Source organism: Antrostomus carolinensis, unplaced genomic scaffold, assembly GCF_000700745.2.
Source record: "Antrostomus carolinensis isolate BGI_N321 unplaced genomic scaffold, ASM70074v2 scaffold31954, whole genome shotgun sequence".
Lineage (NCBI taxonomy): Eukaryota > Metazoa > Chordata > Aves > Caprimulgiformes > Caprimulgidae > Antrostomus > Antrostomus carolinensis.
The window spans coordinates 1-18,781 of record NW_010313346.1 but is presented as its reverse complement, the minus strand read 5'-3'; the positions used below and the strand labels follow the sequence as shown (position 1 = coordinate 18,781).

The window sequence follows — 18,781 nt, the reverse complement described above, 5'->3', positions numbered from 1 at the left end:
TCCCTCTCAAAACACTCACCCGTGCTGCTGTAAGGATGTGTATGGAGTATTTGAACTAATGGAAGCAGCAAGGGAATGGGAACAATCAGTAACTCTAAACAGAAAGCAGGGCTGACTTCATTAAGATGACACTGATACTTCTTAGAGCCTTTGCTCTACTTTGAGAAGGATAATTAATCCATTATTAAGCTGGATTTATCACTGATTTGAAGTTTCTACCTGGAGCTAAATAATTTTTGAGAGACTGAAATAGGTTACTGTGACACTTGCATCAATCCTTCATTGTGTTTGGGACTTGGGGGATGGTTAAGGGACCATCTTTCTGCTTCCAAACCTGAATTTCACTGTGCTGTTCTCAGATGCTGGCAAATTAGGTTCATGTAAAATCAATGCTATGGGGTTTTCTGGCTTACATGGTTCACAGTGTGATAAGTTCTTTGGTGAACTAAAATAAATTCTTAGCTTAAGAAATAATGTCTCAGTTCATGCTCGTTGTCTTTGGTTTTGATCCATACTGATAAAACAACGTAGTTATGGTTTACTGTCTGATTACAAAGTTGGCAACCTATTGTAAGGAAAACTGTATCAGATCTATTGCAATAAATGACTTGGTGCTAGATATATTTTTAATGACAGGGATGTTTTTGGTGCCCCACAGTGGCAGCATGGAATCACCTGATTTCTGCAAAATGTTAACTTTCAAAACATAATAACACAGTAGTTACAAATGCAGTGTTACTATAACATCCTGTATTTCCACAGAAAATCTTTACCATGCAAGAGCAAATTCAGCTGCGTGTGTGTGTCATATGATAGAGTAAAAGCAGAAAATTAGAGTGTATTTTAAGAAGAATTATGTAATTTATACTGCATATGATATTATAAACACTGCTAATCTAAACAGAAAAGAAAACACTTTTTTCTTGCCATTGTAGAAGAAGAACAGGGATACAACCGAAAATGGAAAATCAAAAGGTGCAGAAAAAACAGTGTGGTAAGATACCTAATATAACTTGTCATTTATTATCTGCATCAATTTTATGAAGTTTTAGGAGGCTGTGGTAGGGCTGTCATGGAGTGGTGAGCTGCTGGGGAAATGTTCTTTTTCCTTTTTGCCGAATTTTTGGATTCTGTATTGGATAGCTGAGGGCAAATCTAACGACAGACTTTCGAAGAGTCAATAATACCACCACAAAGTCACCTTTTTTTGCTAATATTTACCCAAATTTTTATTGTATTTAACTTACTTAAGAAATGCCAAACCTTAGAAGTGTTTAAAATATATAATACATGATGTTTGTTGTAAATAATTATCAAGTAACTATTTTTATTATACCCAAAAGACTAAGAAACAGATTTTCAAAGTGTTTTACTTACCTAGGGTTGTATGTAGGTGCCCAGAAAATGCTTTGTGTTAGCTTATTAACCTAACAACCCAATTCAAGATTCTAGCTGCTGTGGTGATTTAAGTCTTTTGTAACTAAATATCCTATAGGAAGCCTTGCTGCTTTGGATTCTTTCCCTGTTCACTCTGTAGATTCAGTTGTATTTTCACAGTTCCGTATTATTCCCTTAAATACACGTAATAAATACACCTTGCAACTGTGAATTTAATGTTTAATAATTTGCATCAAATTTACTAACAGTTACTAGTAATTGAAGGCCAGAAATATTAAAAGGGGGCTGTTACTTTAGCAAAGGAAATAATTCTCAAATAAGAAAATATGAAAAGGAATATTTTTAGGTTAAATATGTTTGTTATGTATAGATGGATATAAGTGGCGTAGCTCCATTTTTTTACTCACTGTTTGTTTGGTTTTTTTTTAAATACATATACTTACTACATTTTTTGGACAGGTTTACTGTAATACTAAATAGATTTAATATAAAGAAAAGATAACCATTTACATGAAGTTATTTTGTGTTTCTTCTTAGATCTGAAAACAGATCTGAACTTACTGCTTGAATGCCTTAAATATCAGATGGACTGCCCTGTATCTCAGAAAGAGGCTTTGATCACTATTTATTCAATTTGTCAACAAAACAGTAAGAAGCATTTTACCTTAGAAACAACACAATTTATGTTTGCAATATACATTAAGAGGCTGGTTGTCACTGTAAAAAAATCTCTGAGGGGTATAAGGCTTGAGAAGTTATAAAATATTGGAAGATTTTCATTTGACAGAAACAAAAGCAAAAGTTTAATTTTTGTTCTTTTTTCTGTTATAGGTGAAGCAAGTGAATATTTTCGAGAAATTGGTGGTTTGATGTTTATAAATGATCTTGCAAAGTCAAGTGCTCATTGCATAGTAAAGGAAGCAGCTTTATTTACATTAGGAATTATAATAGAGAGTAATGGTAATAATTTGTATTTCTGAGTGAGCTATGATCCCATGTTATTACTTCTGCTTTGAGCCCATAATTTTTTATCTCAAAACATGAGATTACAAGATTATCAAGTCAAGTGAGGGGCAGTAAAGGTGCCAGTGTTTCACTGTCCATCCCCATGTTTGGAGAAGTACCTTGCTGACTTGTGTGCACAGCATGTCTGTATGATACGAGACAGCTGGACAGCTCCTCTTCCTCAGCAGCGAGTGTTGAATGACTCATAGGATTGTTCCACAGTTTGCCGAGGTCCTGGTTGGTTTAGAACTGACTATGAGGGGAAGCCCTCAGTCACTGTAGTCCTGTTTTGTCTCCATTCACCACATGTTGGATGCAAGTGAGACTCTAGCTACTATATTACAGAAATAATTTAGGATTATGAATGGTTTACTTTAGGACCTAATGGGTTTTATTTTCTGTTTTCAGTTTATTGTCAACAAACTTTGTGTACTTCTGCATTGTTTGAAGACCTCATTTTATTTTTAATTAACAAGGATTCTGGTGTGAATTTGAAAAGAATGTCTGTTTATGTCATCTTAGTGCTGGTTTCAAATAATAGTAAGTTGGAGTTTTTTCTGCTTTATAACACCAATTTCTCTATTTGCCAGTCTGCAGTACAGAAATTTGGAACACTTGATAAGTAATGTTTTGGTAAAGTTAATTTGTCAAGATGAATGGTTGCATGTAACTGAACCTGAAGTGTGTAAGTAGATCGCAGCTTACTGGGATTTCCTGAAATAGCAGCAAGAATTTTAGTTCTAAAAATGAAATTCTAGTTTAAGAAAAAAATACAATGCAAACCAGTAGTTTCTGACAATGTATAGGAAAAAAATAGACATAAAAAGTAATTGAACATTTTGGCCAGTGTGTTGGTGTGATTTTTTGTGTTTATTTTTGGGGGGATGTATGCTTAGGAAATGGAAATACAATGTATATATGTAAATTAAACTTGACATTAAGATTTTGTTTCAAGTTGCATGTGTCTTTGGAGTCTTGTATGTGTTCTTTTTTAGAAAGTGGGCAAACCTATGTCAGAGATACAGGCTGCATTAGTCTTCTGCTACAGTTATTCAGGTAAACAAACAGTTGCAATTCAAACAGAAAAATTATAGACTATTTAGGACTTACGTTTGCTTGACTGTTTAGGATTTGTTTGCCTTGTTCTTAACAGAACAACTCTTTCCACATCTGAGGTGAATCTGTCAGATGAAAATACCAATCAGTGCTATCAGCTGTGGTCTTCAGTCTGCAGTACTCTCTGTGCCTGTGTTAACAATCCTCAGAATGGTAATTGTGGAAAAAAAAAAGTTTAAAGTATTTCTCCAGAGTGACAACAGTTTTAATTTTTACTGTTCAGCCACGGTTTTGTATTACATTTTCATTTAGGGTTATTTGTTTTTACTTTTACAGAAGACAATCAAAACATTTGCTGTTCAGTTTTTCCATATGCCAAAGCGTGGCTCGAAAGCTGCACAGAGCCCGAGATAGTTCGTCCCATTTGTTCGTTTGTTGGTCTCACAGTTGCAAATAACAGTAAGTTCATCTCAAGCTTTAAATAGTTTTTATTTTATAAAAGCAATTAGATAGTTAAATGTTTGATTTATTTTTGTTAGTCTCTACGAATTCATTTGCTGTTCTTCCAACTTTTACTCTGAAAACTGTTTTCCACCCTCTTTACTTACACTGCATTGTGCTTAAGTGCACAAATAGCCACAAACTGGCTACATTGAGTACGGTCAGTACACACTATTTGGAAGCTTTTTTCATTAAAAGTGTTTTACAAATATAATTTGTTGTTACATCTCTGGAAACAATGACTTGGGTAGAACTCAGGCATAATGTTTGCCGTTTGTATGCGTGTATTGGGGCCATGTGTTTCCTGTAACTTTCATAGGATGATTACCACATTTCTCAGGATTAATATACATCCAACCTCATAATGATTAATACATAAACAGAAAAACTGTGATAAAATGCTGAAACAATTTGCAACTTGTATTACTTAAGACACTTTTTTTTTTTTCACTAAGCATATGTACAGAAATATTTTGTTTCTGTTGGAGGATTGGATACATTAGCTAAAGTTCTCGTCAAGCTAATGCATGATTCCTGCATGAGTCACTCCAACACAAAACTGGCAGTAGTAGTAACAAAGACTCTGGATGCCTGCATTGCTAATGACTGTGAGTGAAAAAACTGATATATGGTCATTTTAAAATGCAATTTTAAAAGTCTGGTTTTGGTGGAAAAGTTACATGAATGGATGCTAAAAGACAGTTGTTATATACATCCCATATTGCAGATTTTTTAAAATTTAAATGTGTGTATGGAGAATGATTCAGTTCATGTGAGGCGAGTTACTTTCCCATTGTTGCTAAAATAAACAGTGAAATTTAAACTATACTGAAAAATAAAATGTTAGAGTTTAGGTTTGTGTAAGTAAACCTGAGAACTGGGCGTGGCAGTCAGTTTGGATCCTGGAGTGAGAGCTGTGTTTCTGTAGGCCTGTGCCTAAATTTATAAGCTTTGTAAGCTTCTGGAGGCTTTAGTAACTCAGGCTGGAGCTGAACAAATGCGGTGGGTCTGCATAATGCATCTTTGCTCTGATTTACTGTTTGGATAGTGCTGTCCTAATAATGTCTTTCTGTATTTCATCAGAAGATTTAGAGAAACCTGTGAGCCTGATGAGTCTGTGCTGTTGGCTATAGTTATTGTATTTGACACTTCTGTTGTAAGTGCTTGCTAATAGAAGTTCAAAAAAGCTTAAAAGCCTATACCTGCACTGGTTTTGAGCCTAGTTTCAAAGAAGCTGGTGTGTGACAGGATGAGGTTTCAGCATGTATGTACTAACAGTGGTGTTCCCAGTTTCAGGAAGAGGTTGTCCTCCACCAGAAACATTTCTAGCTCTTTCTGTGGCAGGTAGACTATGTGTCAAACCTTTTTCTACTCTTTCTTGCTGTGTTCTGGAACTGACAAAGGGTATGGAGAAACTCAGCAGAGGTCTACTGCACTTGCACATTGCAAAGCTCTTCCTTTCTTTATCAGATCTTCCACCACATCTGTGTACAGCACACTCTGGGAGAAAGGGCAGTGTTGGATATAGAGTAGCATGGGCAGAATTATTGCACTAGGAGGGACGTGGTAATTTGAGTGTTAAAATAAAAGAGAAGAGAAGGACTGTGTGGGCTCAAGGCTTTTAGAGGTCTTTGTTAGAGTTCCCTTGTAAATCAGCATTTTATATTTGGATGATGCCTATATACTTACTATCTAGTTTATTTTTCTTCAAATTATTTTTATCATAACAGCTGCCATAGGTGTTGTCCTGACAAAGTATCACACTGTGTCAGAGCTACTGAAGCTGCTGTCCAATGACACTCTGGATGCAGGAGAAAAAATTAGTATTATTCTAACCATTGGACATTGTACTGAAGTTTGTGGTAAGATTTTTTTCTTTCTGTCAGTTTCTACTAAATTCTCATGCACTATTTCAATGGTGTCATTTCATCAAGACTGGAATATGAGGGAAAGTTCTATTAAATTATATTAGCATTCAGATAAAATGCTTGCTATAATGTTCCATCTTTAAATTTTAAAACCTGTTAAGAGTTAGTATCGTTTAAGAGCTTAGAAAAAGTAGACTGTTATGTAAGAATTCAGAGCTGGGCTTAGGTATCACAGGGCAAAATTCATCCAGACTTGAAAACTACTACAATACATACATACTAAATAAGCATTTTTGAGCTCTATTTTAATGGCTTTTGCTATTTACAGCTTCTGTCCACTCTGTACATAGCTATTAATTTTTTAATTAGTATTGTTTTTGAAGTAACATAAGCACTAGGTAACTGAAATGTTTTTGCCAGGCTGTAGTACAAGCAAACAGAATGGGAAGTTGTGACACACTGATCAGTTTTATACTACTGTTTTTTTTTTTCTCATGTATGTTCAGAAATGCAAGAAAAAGAGATTATGGTAAAAACCCCTGATTTATTGCCGTACTCTAAATGTCAATAACAAGTTCAATAATTAGCTTGATAGGTTATAAATCTGATATTTTAAAAGACACTTTTTCATGAAGAATTAATTGAAACAAAGCTTAATGGAAAATGTCTTTCAAATAGAAATATGATTAAACCAACAGAATAAAAGTTTCTCTTAAAATGTCAACACTGACAAAATAATAATGTTTCATCTTTTGTTGATTTCTTTGGTTTATCAAGTTTAGACAACAAAGAACTATTTTTAGAAAGTTGTCAGTTTTATGAATACATACTGCAAATGAGATCACAATAAAAACATTTAGGTAATTACACAGTTAATTAGGAGGAACAGATTAGCTAGATCAGGGTTAAACTACTAATTTTACTAGAGTATTGCTAATTATAAACTTTAAACTTTTGATATTTCTGCATCTCAAGGCTCAGGTAAATGTTGAGTATATAGTTTAGGAGTATATGCCAGAAGAAAAGAAATACAGAAGTCACAATTCAAATATTTTAGGTGACAATTAAATGAGTTTGGATCTCCATCACATAATTTGTCTCAGTCCTCCTTTGGTTTTCTTACAAGAACTCTAAGCTATGATCAGACCATCCTGTGTGATCTAGAGCACTTCTGCTGCAACCCGGGCAGTAGGTCATTACAGCACGCTTGGGTCCAAAATGAAAATCTCTTTTTCAGAATTTCCCTGGAAGTTACCTGTATTAGTTTCTAAAATTACTGTAAGATTGTGTATGAGGCCAAAACCAATCTGTTTTCCTTTACAATGTCCTGTTTTAGAAGAAAACCAGTGTGAACTGCTCCAGAACAATGGTCTTCCACTTATGATTCAGGTATTAACCGAGTCTCAGGATGAAGAACTAAACAAAGCTGCTACTTTTGTGCTGCAAAACTGCAAACAAATGAGTAAGCTTACTGTTACTGCTTTAAAAATTAGGGAGGCTATTTCCATCTTTAAGTTCTGTTGACTTTCTAAATTATTTTAACTGTAGCAGCTTTGTAATACATTCTGTGTATTACAAGATGTTTGTTTTCTGCAGAAAAGTTGCACATTTGCAACCATGGACTGATTATGGCATTTAGGCAGAAAAAATAAAAGTAAAAATTCCAGCTATGTTGCAATAATGCATTTGTGAGACCTGTGTGTTTAGGGCCAGTTCATGAAAGCTTTACCATCTATAAATTATGTGCAAAATATTAACATTGTCATTTAACATGCAATTGCTCTCACTCCTGGGTATGTACCATTGTATATAGAGATTAAACCAGTAGATAATCAAGCCCAAAATCACTGTAACTACAATTACTTTGCAATATTAAAAAAATAGATATTTATTTTTAAAGTAGGGTGTATTTTGAAGTATCCTGTTTGGTTTTTTTAATTAACTGTATAATACTACCAAAACCACTTTGTCCTTTAAAGCATGGAAGGTATTATACAATTGATAATTACTAAAAAGCACATATCTGCATTTTTGTACTGGGAACAACTGAGAGTTTTGTTTAAGATAGAGGATATGTGGTGATTTGCAGTGTCCATTTAATGATAAAGTAATTTTTTAGAGCACAGCATCATTGTGTAAACAGCTTATTAAAACTATAATTATAAGCTCACCTCTTGTAACTGCAGTTTATATTTGAAGTGTATTAACATTTATGGGTAAATTTAAATTCTTATATAAAACTTATTAGTCAGAGGTTATATTGTGCATTAAATTATTTGGGCCCTCAGCCTACTAATATATAATACATACTTATTAAGGTGTTCATTGATAAAATTTGTAAGTTAATATTGTTTTATATTTTATAAAGCTGAAAAATTGTCCCTGAAAATAAATGATAATTCATTAAATGTGAACAATGCAGAAGAGCTGGATGTGCAAGTCAGAAAAAGAAGTCTACAAGACTACTGGAAGAAAGCAAAAGAAATTTTACACAGAATAAACTTGATTGAAAAAGAACATTATGAGGTTGGCTTATTTACCAAAGTAGGATAAAACTAAGCAAATCTTTCCAGAGTTTAGGGAGAAATAGAAAGTAAACCCTTAAGATCACTTCAGTGGGAGCTAGAGAAGTGGGGAAAACATTGAATGTGTGTGAAACTACAACCTGCAGCTCTTACCATTACTGTATGACATACAAAGTTAGAATTATGCAGGGTGATCAGAGAATACAAGCATCTGTTTTTATCAAGCATTTCAGTTTATTATGAAAACTGGTTTTCTACAAAATGTAGATCATTTGGGTTGGAGAAACAACAGTTGGATTTATTTTTAATTACCGATCATGTGTAGATGTGGCACTCAGGGATATGGTTTAGTGGGCATGGTGGCAATGAGTTGACAGTTGGACTGGATGATCTTACAGGTCTTTTCCGACCTTTTCTGTGATTCTGTGATTTGAACCTGTAATTTTAATATTTGCATGCATGAAATGCCCATGACTGTACAGCTGTGACAGCAGAGATGATAATGGAAGATGTGAACGTAGGCTGAAATATAAAGTTGTTTCATATTTTCTTTGTGGTCTAGCTACTTGGTATCTTTGGGCATGGAACAGCAAGTTTTTGAGTTATTTATCTGGATCTTAAGTTTTAATTACATCTTTTCATTTCTATAAGTGCCTTGTATTAGTAGCAAATCCATTGCTTCAGCCTGGAATTAATAACTTAACTCCCCCTTCAACACCTTCAGCAGTACTTCCGTCTTGTTGGCTCCCAACTCGGGGGTTTTTGAGACTTCTCTGGAATTTGCTTTACCTTCAGAGTTAGACTGGTCAATCCTAGATAATCTTGTTACTAGATTTATTGAACATTTTTATAGAACTCGTATAGTCACTAACTAGTATTTTTCCATACAGGAAAAAGTGCAAGGAAGAGTATTTGTAGACAAATCTTCAGAAGCCAATATTGAAGCATCGAAATATCATGAAGTGAATCCTGCTAATGCACAAACTTATATAGAAGGAACACACAAAGTAGTACATTTTCCACAGTTGACTTCTAAGTTGGGTGTTCAAGTTCATGCTCCATCTGTAAATTTATCTCCACTGAAAAATGAAATAGTGAACACCATGGATCCAGTAAATGCTTCTACTAGACAAAGTCAACAGAGTAATATTCCACGTAACAACCTGCAAACAGACCGTGTACTTCAGAGTCACGGTATAAATGAAAAAACTGCTTATGTAAAAAATAATTCTATTCTTCAAGTAAGGTAAGTATCTTACACTCAAGGAGAAATACTAAGTTACTTTTTCTAGTAATTTAGTAGTTTCCAAACTGAATGTCAGACCTTTAAATCATCTGTTACTGCCTTTTTCTCCTAGTGAGAAGACATAGCCTTTTGGTGGTTCACTATAGAGAATATTCCAGGGGAGTGTTTTTGACATCACAGATCAAAGATTATAGACATTGTAGCGATAAAAGTTTCTGACAGATTGTGTAGAGAGCCTGTTACAGACCATGTTCTAATGCCTTCAGCATAGTGATGAAAAAGCATCCATAGTTTTTGCCTCAAAATTCTCAGTGAGTCGGTAGATCAAGATTTGACGCATTGGTTTGGATGAAAACACAAAGATTTCTGTAATATGCACTTACTAGGAAAACAGCAGGTAACAGAACTGCTTGGCAAGAAATTGAAATCAGAGTGCCTACAAACTAGGGAAAAAAGCTAGGGAAAAAAAAACTAAGGAAAAAACTGCCCTCCAGCTTTTCTCCTGTCATATTCAATTGCTTCCCTGCATGGGAAGAAAAAGATACAGCCTGGTTTAGTCATTCACTGTTCTCTTGCTCGTTACTCTCACGCATATGCTTATTTTCCTGTTTTTCTTTTGCTTCTTTTGATTTTTCTTTCCTGTTGATAAACAAAAAATTAATTGTAGGCAACTTGCAAGGATAAATACAGATTCCATGATCTTGAATTTATATCTGGCATATCCCTCAATGCAGGCAATGAGAGAGTATGAACAAAACTATGTTTCTCCTTTTTTTAAGTTCCACATTTTTATTGTGCTTTTTTAATGTGGTTGGCTGCTCCTGTGCAGTTTTCTTGCATGCATTATATTATAATTTTGCAACTACCACAGAAATTACCAAGAGCATAGGTTATTTTCTGTGGTACGTTCAGGTGAATTTTGCTTTGCTACTGGTTAGTGTATTTCCACACGGCTTCTTTATTTGTTGTTCTGACCTCTGAAGCACAAAACTATTAAGGAGTTAATTTTTTTGGGAGGGAGAAAACCAGCTCCCTTGCATATGTATTTGTGTGAAAACAGGAGTTATCCAAGCATAACCATGGATTAGGCTCCTTGTTCCTGGAACATTGAGGTAATCAATGACATAGAAAAATGCACGATCACCTTATCATGGGATGTGTTGGTTGCATAAAAGTTAATCAGTGTAAGAGAACAAGAAAATCAATTACTTTTTGGAGCAATTGCTACATCTGAAGAAAGCTGCAGTATTTTGAAGACTTTGTGAAAGTTTTATGTGTGCTAATTCATCTTTACGTGAATCAGAATTGCAAATGTATCTGGAAACCAGCATCCCTTGAAAGCACTGCATTCCAAATGCTGGAACAGCACTGCAAAGAATGCTAATCACAGATCTCTGGTAAACAGATTTCTAACTCACAGTGATTACATGCTGGATACTACCAGCCCAGTAACTTGGGATAATTAGAATCAATTTTCTAGAGTTTTATCTTTTATATATTTAATATGTTTTGCCTTTGGAATATGTGTATTAATTTATGGGTAAATGTTGTGAAGTTTGATTTTAATTTTTCTTTAATTTGTTTACATGTTCACGTTTTGATCTTCCCAGTGAACACTTATTTAAACAACCAGCAGAGACTGTTAAAAATATGAAACAGACATGCACATCAGGTACAAATAGCTAAACATACTCCTTTCTTAGATAATTTTGTTCTTAGTGAGATTTTATCAGATGTTATGTATCATTAGATGTACATTAGAGAACATTAACTGTTTGCATAGTTTTGGAATTTATACAAGTTTACCAGGAGAATATTTATTCTGCTTTCCTTCTAATACATATTTTAGCTTTCTTCTTTTAATTGAGTTTAACCATTCAAATTAATGTATCACAGATAAATGTTTTAAGTCTAGTCTGAATGCAATCCATGCTGAATAATGAAAGCCATTCACAGAAAATGCACACAGATGCTGGTTTTGTTCTGCACTTGTACGACTGGGGCTGGAACCTGCCTGTGAGAGTAACTTCTGCCTGAAGCTATTCCTACATCTTGAATATGTGTTTAAGATAAATGTTTCAAATTTGCATTGATCTGCTTAGTCTGATACATTTATTTCAGAAGTGGGGTCTGTTCAATCAAATCTTTATTCATAATTTAATTTTCTGTTAATTTATAAAAATTATAGTTACTCATTAGATCAGTGTTTGCCAGAATGGTAGCTTTACAGGTGACCAAGCTGCTCTCCAGGTTTATGGGGTTATTTTGCTGTGTTCAAGTTGAATTAATATGCTTTGGGAGAGTGATGAAAAAACTCTGAATTAAATGTAATTATTCTGGATTTACAAATATGTAAATGTGATCCATTTAACTTCAGGGATTTCATTTGGATTTTTTTGCTGTCAGGTAAAATAAACTTTAATAACCTACAAATGGAAAATACAATTGAATATAGGTATGCTGATACATGGTTATCACAGCAAAAGAGAGGCTGCATTTTCTTAGTGGATTTTTTTCCTTCCTAATTTAGATCAACTTTCATTCTACTCAAAGATAACCAAGGAAGAAAAAAGTACTTCAGCTGTATCTGCATCCCATAAAATGGCAGATTTAAGGTGTTTAGGTAAATAGTATCTTAGGTCTTTCTTTCCTGAGTCCATAAAATAAACCTTAAAAGAGTCAGCAATGCAGTAGGGGAACTGACATCACAGAAATTTTAACTAATCTATTAGATTGCCTATTACGTAATTCCCAACTGTTTCCTTTCCTTTTTCTGCCCCTAAAATAAAATATAAATATTGAAATGAAACTTACATCTTCCATTTTTGTCTATGTATCTCTTCTTAATGTGAGTTTACTAACAAACAGAATATACAACAAAACTGGGAAGTAAAATTGTTGATCGTAGTGATGAGCAAAATAAAGCACTGGACACTTTGATGGCTTCTGTAGCATTTATACTTGCTGTTTCTACAGTACCCTATTTTTTTTCCAGGTTGTACAGCAGGAGGACTGTCCTTCAATAGTAAAACCTTTACCAAGATGTTGCAAAGTTGCCGATACCAGTGTGACCATCACAAAGTCATTCTGGAAGCTGAAGAAAGATATAAAAAGGAACTTCGCAAATTGGCTGTTTGTAACAACAGTAGATGTGCAACTTATGAGAGTAATTATGGCTTTTTTTTTTTAAGTAGTTGCAACTATTGTTTTAAATTGTATTTAAAATTCTGAACTTTTTTTGGCCTGATTCCGATTGTCCTGCTCTTGTAAACTCATTCATTTAATTTGATTTACGTGAGATCAGAACCAGCCACTTTTGTTTTGAGGACCTTCTGTATTTCTTGGTAGTAGTGATACATCCTCATTATAGGCTTTGATGACACTCTGTCCTGTTTGCCAGTTAGTCAAGTACTAACGGAAGGAAATATATTGAGTTGAAATAAGTGTGAATGGATGTATGACGTCATAAGGTAAGTTTGTTCTAAGACTTCATACTCAGGGATGTAAGAGGGTTATAATTCTCAGTTAATGAAATAAAAGCACATCCTATACCTCTCTGGTTTAAAGGAGGCATTTTGAAAATTAAATAGTTATTACTTACTGGCATTTGTACTTATGTCTATCTTATATTTTCCAGAAATACTGCTGACACCAGTGAAGAAGGAAAGACTGCGTACAGAAATACCAACTTTTAGGAGCAAAATGGCTAGTTTCCAAAGTACGGGCTTGGTTTGGAAATTCATGCAAAAAGCCCTTACTGTCCAAGTAATTCTTTTGCAGGACTTTACCACCAGGGGCTGTGGATAGGAAGTTATGGTATTTTTTCTGTGGATTCCATGAAAAATCTGTATATTAATAGGCCAGAAAATGTATATTCTATAATAATGAAATTGCGTTATGCACATTAGTTCGCAACGACGTTCTCTGGCACTTGCTTTGTAGATACTGCTTTCCTGTTACTTCCATGCCAGCTGCTATTTTTCAGTTTTGTGGCATTAATGTTTAAAATGGAGAGCTGTAGTCAGGATCAGAACACAGTACAGTTGCCTGTTCCTGGGTTCAGCATCACTGTTATACTGTTATGACCACGTTATCCTATTATACCTGTTTCTGTTCCTGCTTGGAGCTCTGCTAAGGACTTGGGTCTCTGTGTGCTAAACAGCTAAAAGGGTAAACCTGAATGTATGGAACAAGTAACTGAAAACAACCTACCAGAAAATTAAGCACAGGCAATCTGTTTACCTGTCCTGTATTATGAGGTGTTGAATACGATGTTATTAACAAGGTAGAGATAGAAAAGTGAATATAAATTTTGCGGTGCAGTTTAGGATCCCTGTGTTTACAGAACCATCATTGTCCATAAGAACTGGTATTTTTTATAATACACAACTATCCATTTGCAAATAGCAGAATAATATATATTTTACAGTATTTTATTCCGTAATGTAGCAAAAAAGTTAATTGTTTATATTTTTTTTCCTTATTCTGCATATATAATTTTTTTTACATAATTCACAAGGAATTTTCTTCAGAATGTGGTGTTTGTGAGTACATCCTGCAGAGCTCCAGCTACAGTCATACGTTACCACATTCGTCCACTAGTAACCAATACTGTTTCTTGTGATTGATGACCAGAAGTTTTAAAATAGGCTGAAGCAGCTCTCTAAATCAGTACTTAAATTCTAAAGCATTAATATTTCTTCAAAAAACATTATATTTTAAAAAATCAGTCCACCCATCAAGAATTTACTTTTAGTTTCCTATTTCCAAAAACCTTGTTTACATTGTAATTTTACTTAATTAATTTCCTCCAGATTCAGAAATGAATTAATTTGGCTATGATAACCATGGAGGTCTTTTAAATTTTTTATAAAAACCAAACTATTTCATTTCAGAGCCCATTACAGTAAAGTATTACCTTTATCAAGTAAACATATTTCTGAAATAAACTGAATTTTCCAGTCTTTCTTCCAAGACTAGATAGTAGTATGGCTCAAAAGATGTTTCTCTTAAATTTTAATTCCTAAAACATGACTTGTGTTTTGTGTTATTTTTAAGAAAGACGCATAATGTTCTATTGTTTGGGTTTTTTTAAGGTATTCTTTTGACTCCAATTAGAAAAAACAAATCGAATACTTCAAATAGAGATGAACGTGGTAAAAATACTAGGTTGACTGATGACTATAACTTGATACCTACGTATGAAAACTGTGAGTATTACCAGAAAATTAATTCTGTAATAAGCATAACTTAAAGGTCAGGGCATTGAGAAAAGTACCTGTGCTTGCTATTGGACACAAGTGGCTAAGAAATTAAATAGCTATGTTCTTGTACCTTCAATCATAGTGTTATTGATGTTTGAGTTAATTCCTATTATTTGCTCATTGCTTCCAATGCATAAATAATCCTCATGTGTTAATGTCAATAATGAGAAAAAGATCTAATGAAAATGAGATATTACGAATAAAGCAATTCTTACATATTCAAGTTAATTAGAGGAAAAGTTCCTTTACAACACCATATTCAGTTTAACAGTAGATTTCAGTTAGTTTAAAGCAACTAAGAGGTGGCCTTGTTCACAATTTTGTAGCTTTCAAAAAACCCCAAAATGCTAACTTGAAGAGAAAAAGAGTCAAAGAAATGTGCATCCGGGAATGCCAGCGCTTAAAAGAAAATTGCATATATTCGCTTGACAAAGATAAGGTTAGTTATGCAGAGCCTAATACACTCACTTATTTATAATATCCAAATAAAATCACTATGAGTTGTATAATTTCCTTTTAAGTCACCTTTAACAGGCACCTAGTAGCAAAGTGAACCTTATTAAAAAGATTGTCCTCTGTTGATTCTACTCCAGTCATACTGATTTATCCCTGAAATGAGTTAAGCGTTTTTCAACTGACAGTCCTTTCTGAATAATGGGTATGGAGGTAGGCTTTTTCCTGCACTAATGAAAATTTGCATAGTATAGAAATAACAGAAGCCAAAAGGAATAGGTGTAGGCATGACAGAAATGAAGGTAAAGGTCATGGAAAAATACTGTATTTCATTAAGTGTGTAACAGTGAACAAACTTTGAAGAACCATTGTTACCTTGAGAATGGTTCTTACCTTTAGAACTACTTAAGGTTACACTGTCAGTAATAATGCATAACTTCTAAATGCAAAATAGTATGTAAATTTACCTAATTTTTAATTACACCAAAACAAATATTTGCAGAACGATGAAGTATGTCCCCTGGATGTGAACACAAGAACTTTAAACAAGAGGAGAAGAAGAACCCGAAAAGATTTCACAACTGAAGAAGTTAACAGTCTTTTAAATGGAGTAAAAAAAATGGGTAATCACTGGAATTTAATTTTGTGGTCTTATCCATTTCAGAAAGGACGGACAAACGTTGATCTTTCCAAGAAATACTACAGATTACAGTTGCAAGTAATAATAATTTAATTTTTTACTAATCATATGTGCTGTCAGCTATGTTTTCAGCTTTTGCCCTTGAACTGGCTTGCAAAAAAAAATAAAAAAGAATATCAGGATTTGCAGCCCGTGGGATTGTGCTTTGTGTCAGTTCAGTGCTGTGCACACGAAGCATTAAAATGGTCTCCGATGTAATTCAGTTGGGGCTTGTGCTTGGGGAGAGAGAACTAAACTGGGAAAATATTAGAGCGCCTTTGAACCATCCAGTGCCACCTGATGGGATACAAAGAGAATTTCAGTTATGGACTCTAAATTAATCCCTGTTCATTAGAAAGTTTCTATTTTATCTGCTGAGTCTCTTTTCTGATGATCATTTGTGAAAATCTCTGGCAGTTTTCACCATGTCTAATATATCCACTCCTTACACAGAGATCCTGTCTGTGGATGGAGTAGAGAGCGTCTCTGCTGTGCTTTGGATATGTGTGGGAGTGTTTAGTGGAAAGTGTTCTTGTACCAAAAAGTTTTCTAAAATTGTGCAGTTCTATGCCAACATTTGTCTTGATAGTTTCTCTTTTATCTCTATTTTATAGGGGCAAGAAAAAAACAAAGATTATCAGTAACATCTTTTAAGAGTATTCTGGATTTTGTTGCAGAATGTTGAAGAACAGCATTTTTAACAGTGAGGTATTGTCACAACAATGGCGAGCCCTTGGAGAACTTAGATTGGCTTGGACTCATGATAACATTCACTGACAGAGTTGTTGGGCTTCGTAAATTTAAATTACATGTAATCTGAGAAGTTGTTTTTTTTTTAAAAAATAACGCTAATTTAGCTAACAAAATCTTTATCAGTAAAATCTATGGGTTTTTTTAACTTGATTTAACCTTTTTGAACATTTGATTTATGGAACATTTGATTTGGCTTTTTGTTTGAATTTTTTATAGTTTGCTTTATGCTATTTGTAAGAAAAGGCTATATTGCTAAAAATGAGTGGTTTATGTCAGAAACTGATAAATGTTTACGTTTTGTGTCTGACTTCGTTTCCTCTTAATCAATGAAATGTTTAAAGCAGGTAAAACATTTTGCCATGTGTTTTATGTTCTGTATGTACAAAAAAATATATCTATGACAGAAAACACCAAATGTAACATCTAAACACTGATGCACATAGCAGGCAAATCTTACACTGGCGCAGTAAGTGAATGGAAATAGAAACCCTGTGGGTATGTCGGAACTTCTGGGGAGAAGATGTCGTTGGTGGTTCAGCTGCAGTATTTCTTGGCTGGTATTAATGACTGGGATGACATTCCTAGACCTACTCAAAGTACTTGCTGTTGAATTAAGTAGAATTGCATTCTACTGGTAGAATTCTACAGGTACTGGTAGAATTTGGCTTCTTTTTACAGTTGGACATTTTTTGGTGTATTACTCAAGTAAGTGAGCAGAACCAGCATTTCTGCTGATTACAAAATTTTTATAGAAAGCTTCAGTGAAAACCTTAGTAATTTGATTTTTCAGTGATAGCCTTAGTATTCAATTTTTATTTTTTATCTTTTCTGATAAAGGAATGGTTAATTGATAGTTAATTTACTGTGGAAAAAGTTTAGTTATCTTACTAGCACTAGGTTTTCACTACAGTATAGCTTAAAAGCTTAAAAACAAGGCAACCAAAAACTGAAAGTCTTGCAGTAAAGGTGATGCCAGTGATATAATAAATGGTCTTCTAATATTTTCAGGTGTTACAATGGTTTTTGAATTATTAAAATATTCAAGCATCTATAAAAGATGTCTTTGAAGGGAGCTGTTCAAAGCAGCACGGGTCAATATTGGCACGTGTGTGTGCAGAATATGAGCCCAAAGGACGAACGAGGAGCGGTATGCACAGCGGGGAGATTTTGGTCTGTTAGGCACTTTCTCTGAGGACTCAGATGCTGGTCTAGGCAAGCTGCTCTTTCATCTGTTGATTTAATGGGTATTAGTAATCCATATTATTCTGGCATATATATATATATATATTTATATATTTCAAGTGGAGAAAAGATGTAAGACGTAAATCTTCACTTGACACAAAGTCAGGATATCACAATGCTGATGATTTGCCTAATCTTAGGTATAATTTAGAGTGGAAAGGACCTCTGGCAGCCATAGTCTAATCTCCTTCTCGGAGATATTTTCCTCTCATTTCAAAATTAGACAAGTTCTGAAGATCCTTGAGGATCAAATTTGTGAGAGGGCAACCTCTTCTGGTGCTTAAACTAATCTGGTAATCCACGTTGCTGAAAAAGACATCACTAAAACATTCCTGTATAATCCAACAGGGAAGCAAGCAGCAACCTTTGTGTGAATTTGTGCAAGTTAATTAATCTTTCTCTCTCCTTTTGACTGTACACTCTTGATAATCATATTAATTTTCTTGCATAAAATGCTTTGAAATCCACATGTAATGGGCATCACAAAAATACAAGTGCATAAGAATAATTAATGTCATTTTTAGGCTGTTCACCAAGCAGAACTGACTGACAGATGACACAGGAACGCATGTTTATCAAACACTGGAGCTCGGGTTGTAGCTTTATTGGAAGAACATAATTGCTGCCGGTGTGTAAGGACGGGGGGGGCAGGTAAAGCTGGCGGGAGCGGGAGATAATCTCCATCGGGCAATTCCCTCTACGCGCCTCCGCTCCTGTGCAGCGCGGCAGGAGCAGGGGCCGTGGCAGCAGCTCGCTGACAGACCGAGCTCAGGCCGGGACCGTTCCCGGCC

The 18,781-nt window shown here is 34.4% G+C and overlaps 1 protein-coding gene across 1 annotated transcript; it reads left to right on the top strand.

Annotated features, from left to right (window-relative positions):
* Positions 1-960: 960 nt before the first annotated feature.
* Positions 961-16,034, top strand: TERB1 (telomere repeat binding bouquet formation protein 1; the record flags this gene model as incomplete). The annotated part of the gene is made up of 19 exons (XM_029084821.1): positions 961-994; positions 1,936-2,046; positions 2,230-2,358; positions 2,812-2,943; positions 3,399-3,459; positions 3,557-3,672; positions 3,796-3,918; positions 4,416-4,568; positions 5,691-5,822; positions 7,165-7,290; positions 8,197-8,354; positions 9,244-9,599; positions 11,210-11,271; positions 12,130-12,222; positions 12,595-12,765; positions 13,237-13,317; positions 14,696-14,809; positions 15,190-15,302; positions 15,819-16,034. Coding segments are annotated over exons 1-19 (2,481 nt in total), but the record flags the coding sequence as incomplete, so codon positions are not given.
* Positions 16,035-18,781: the final 2,747 nt, after the last annotated feature.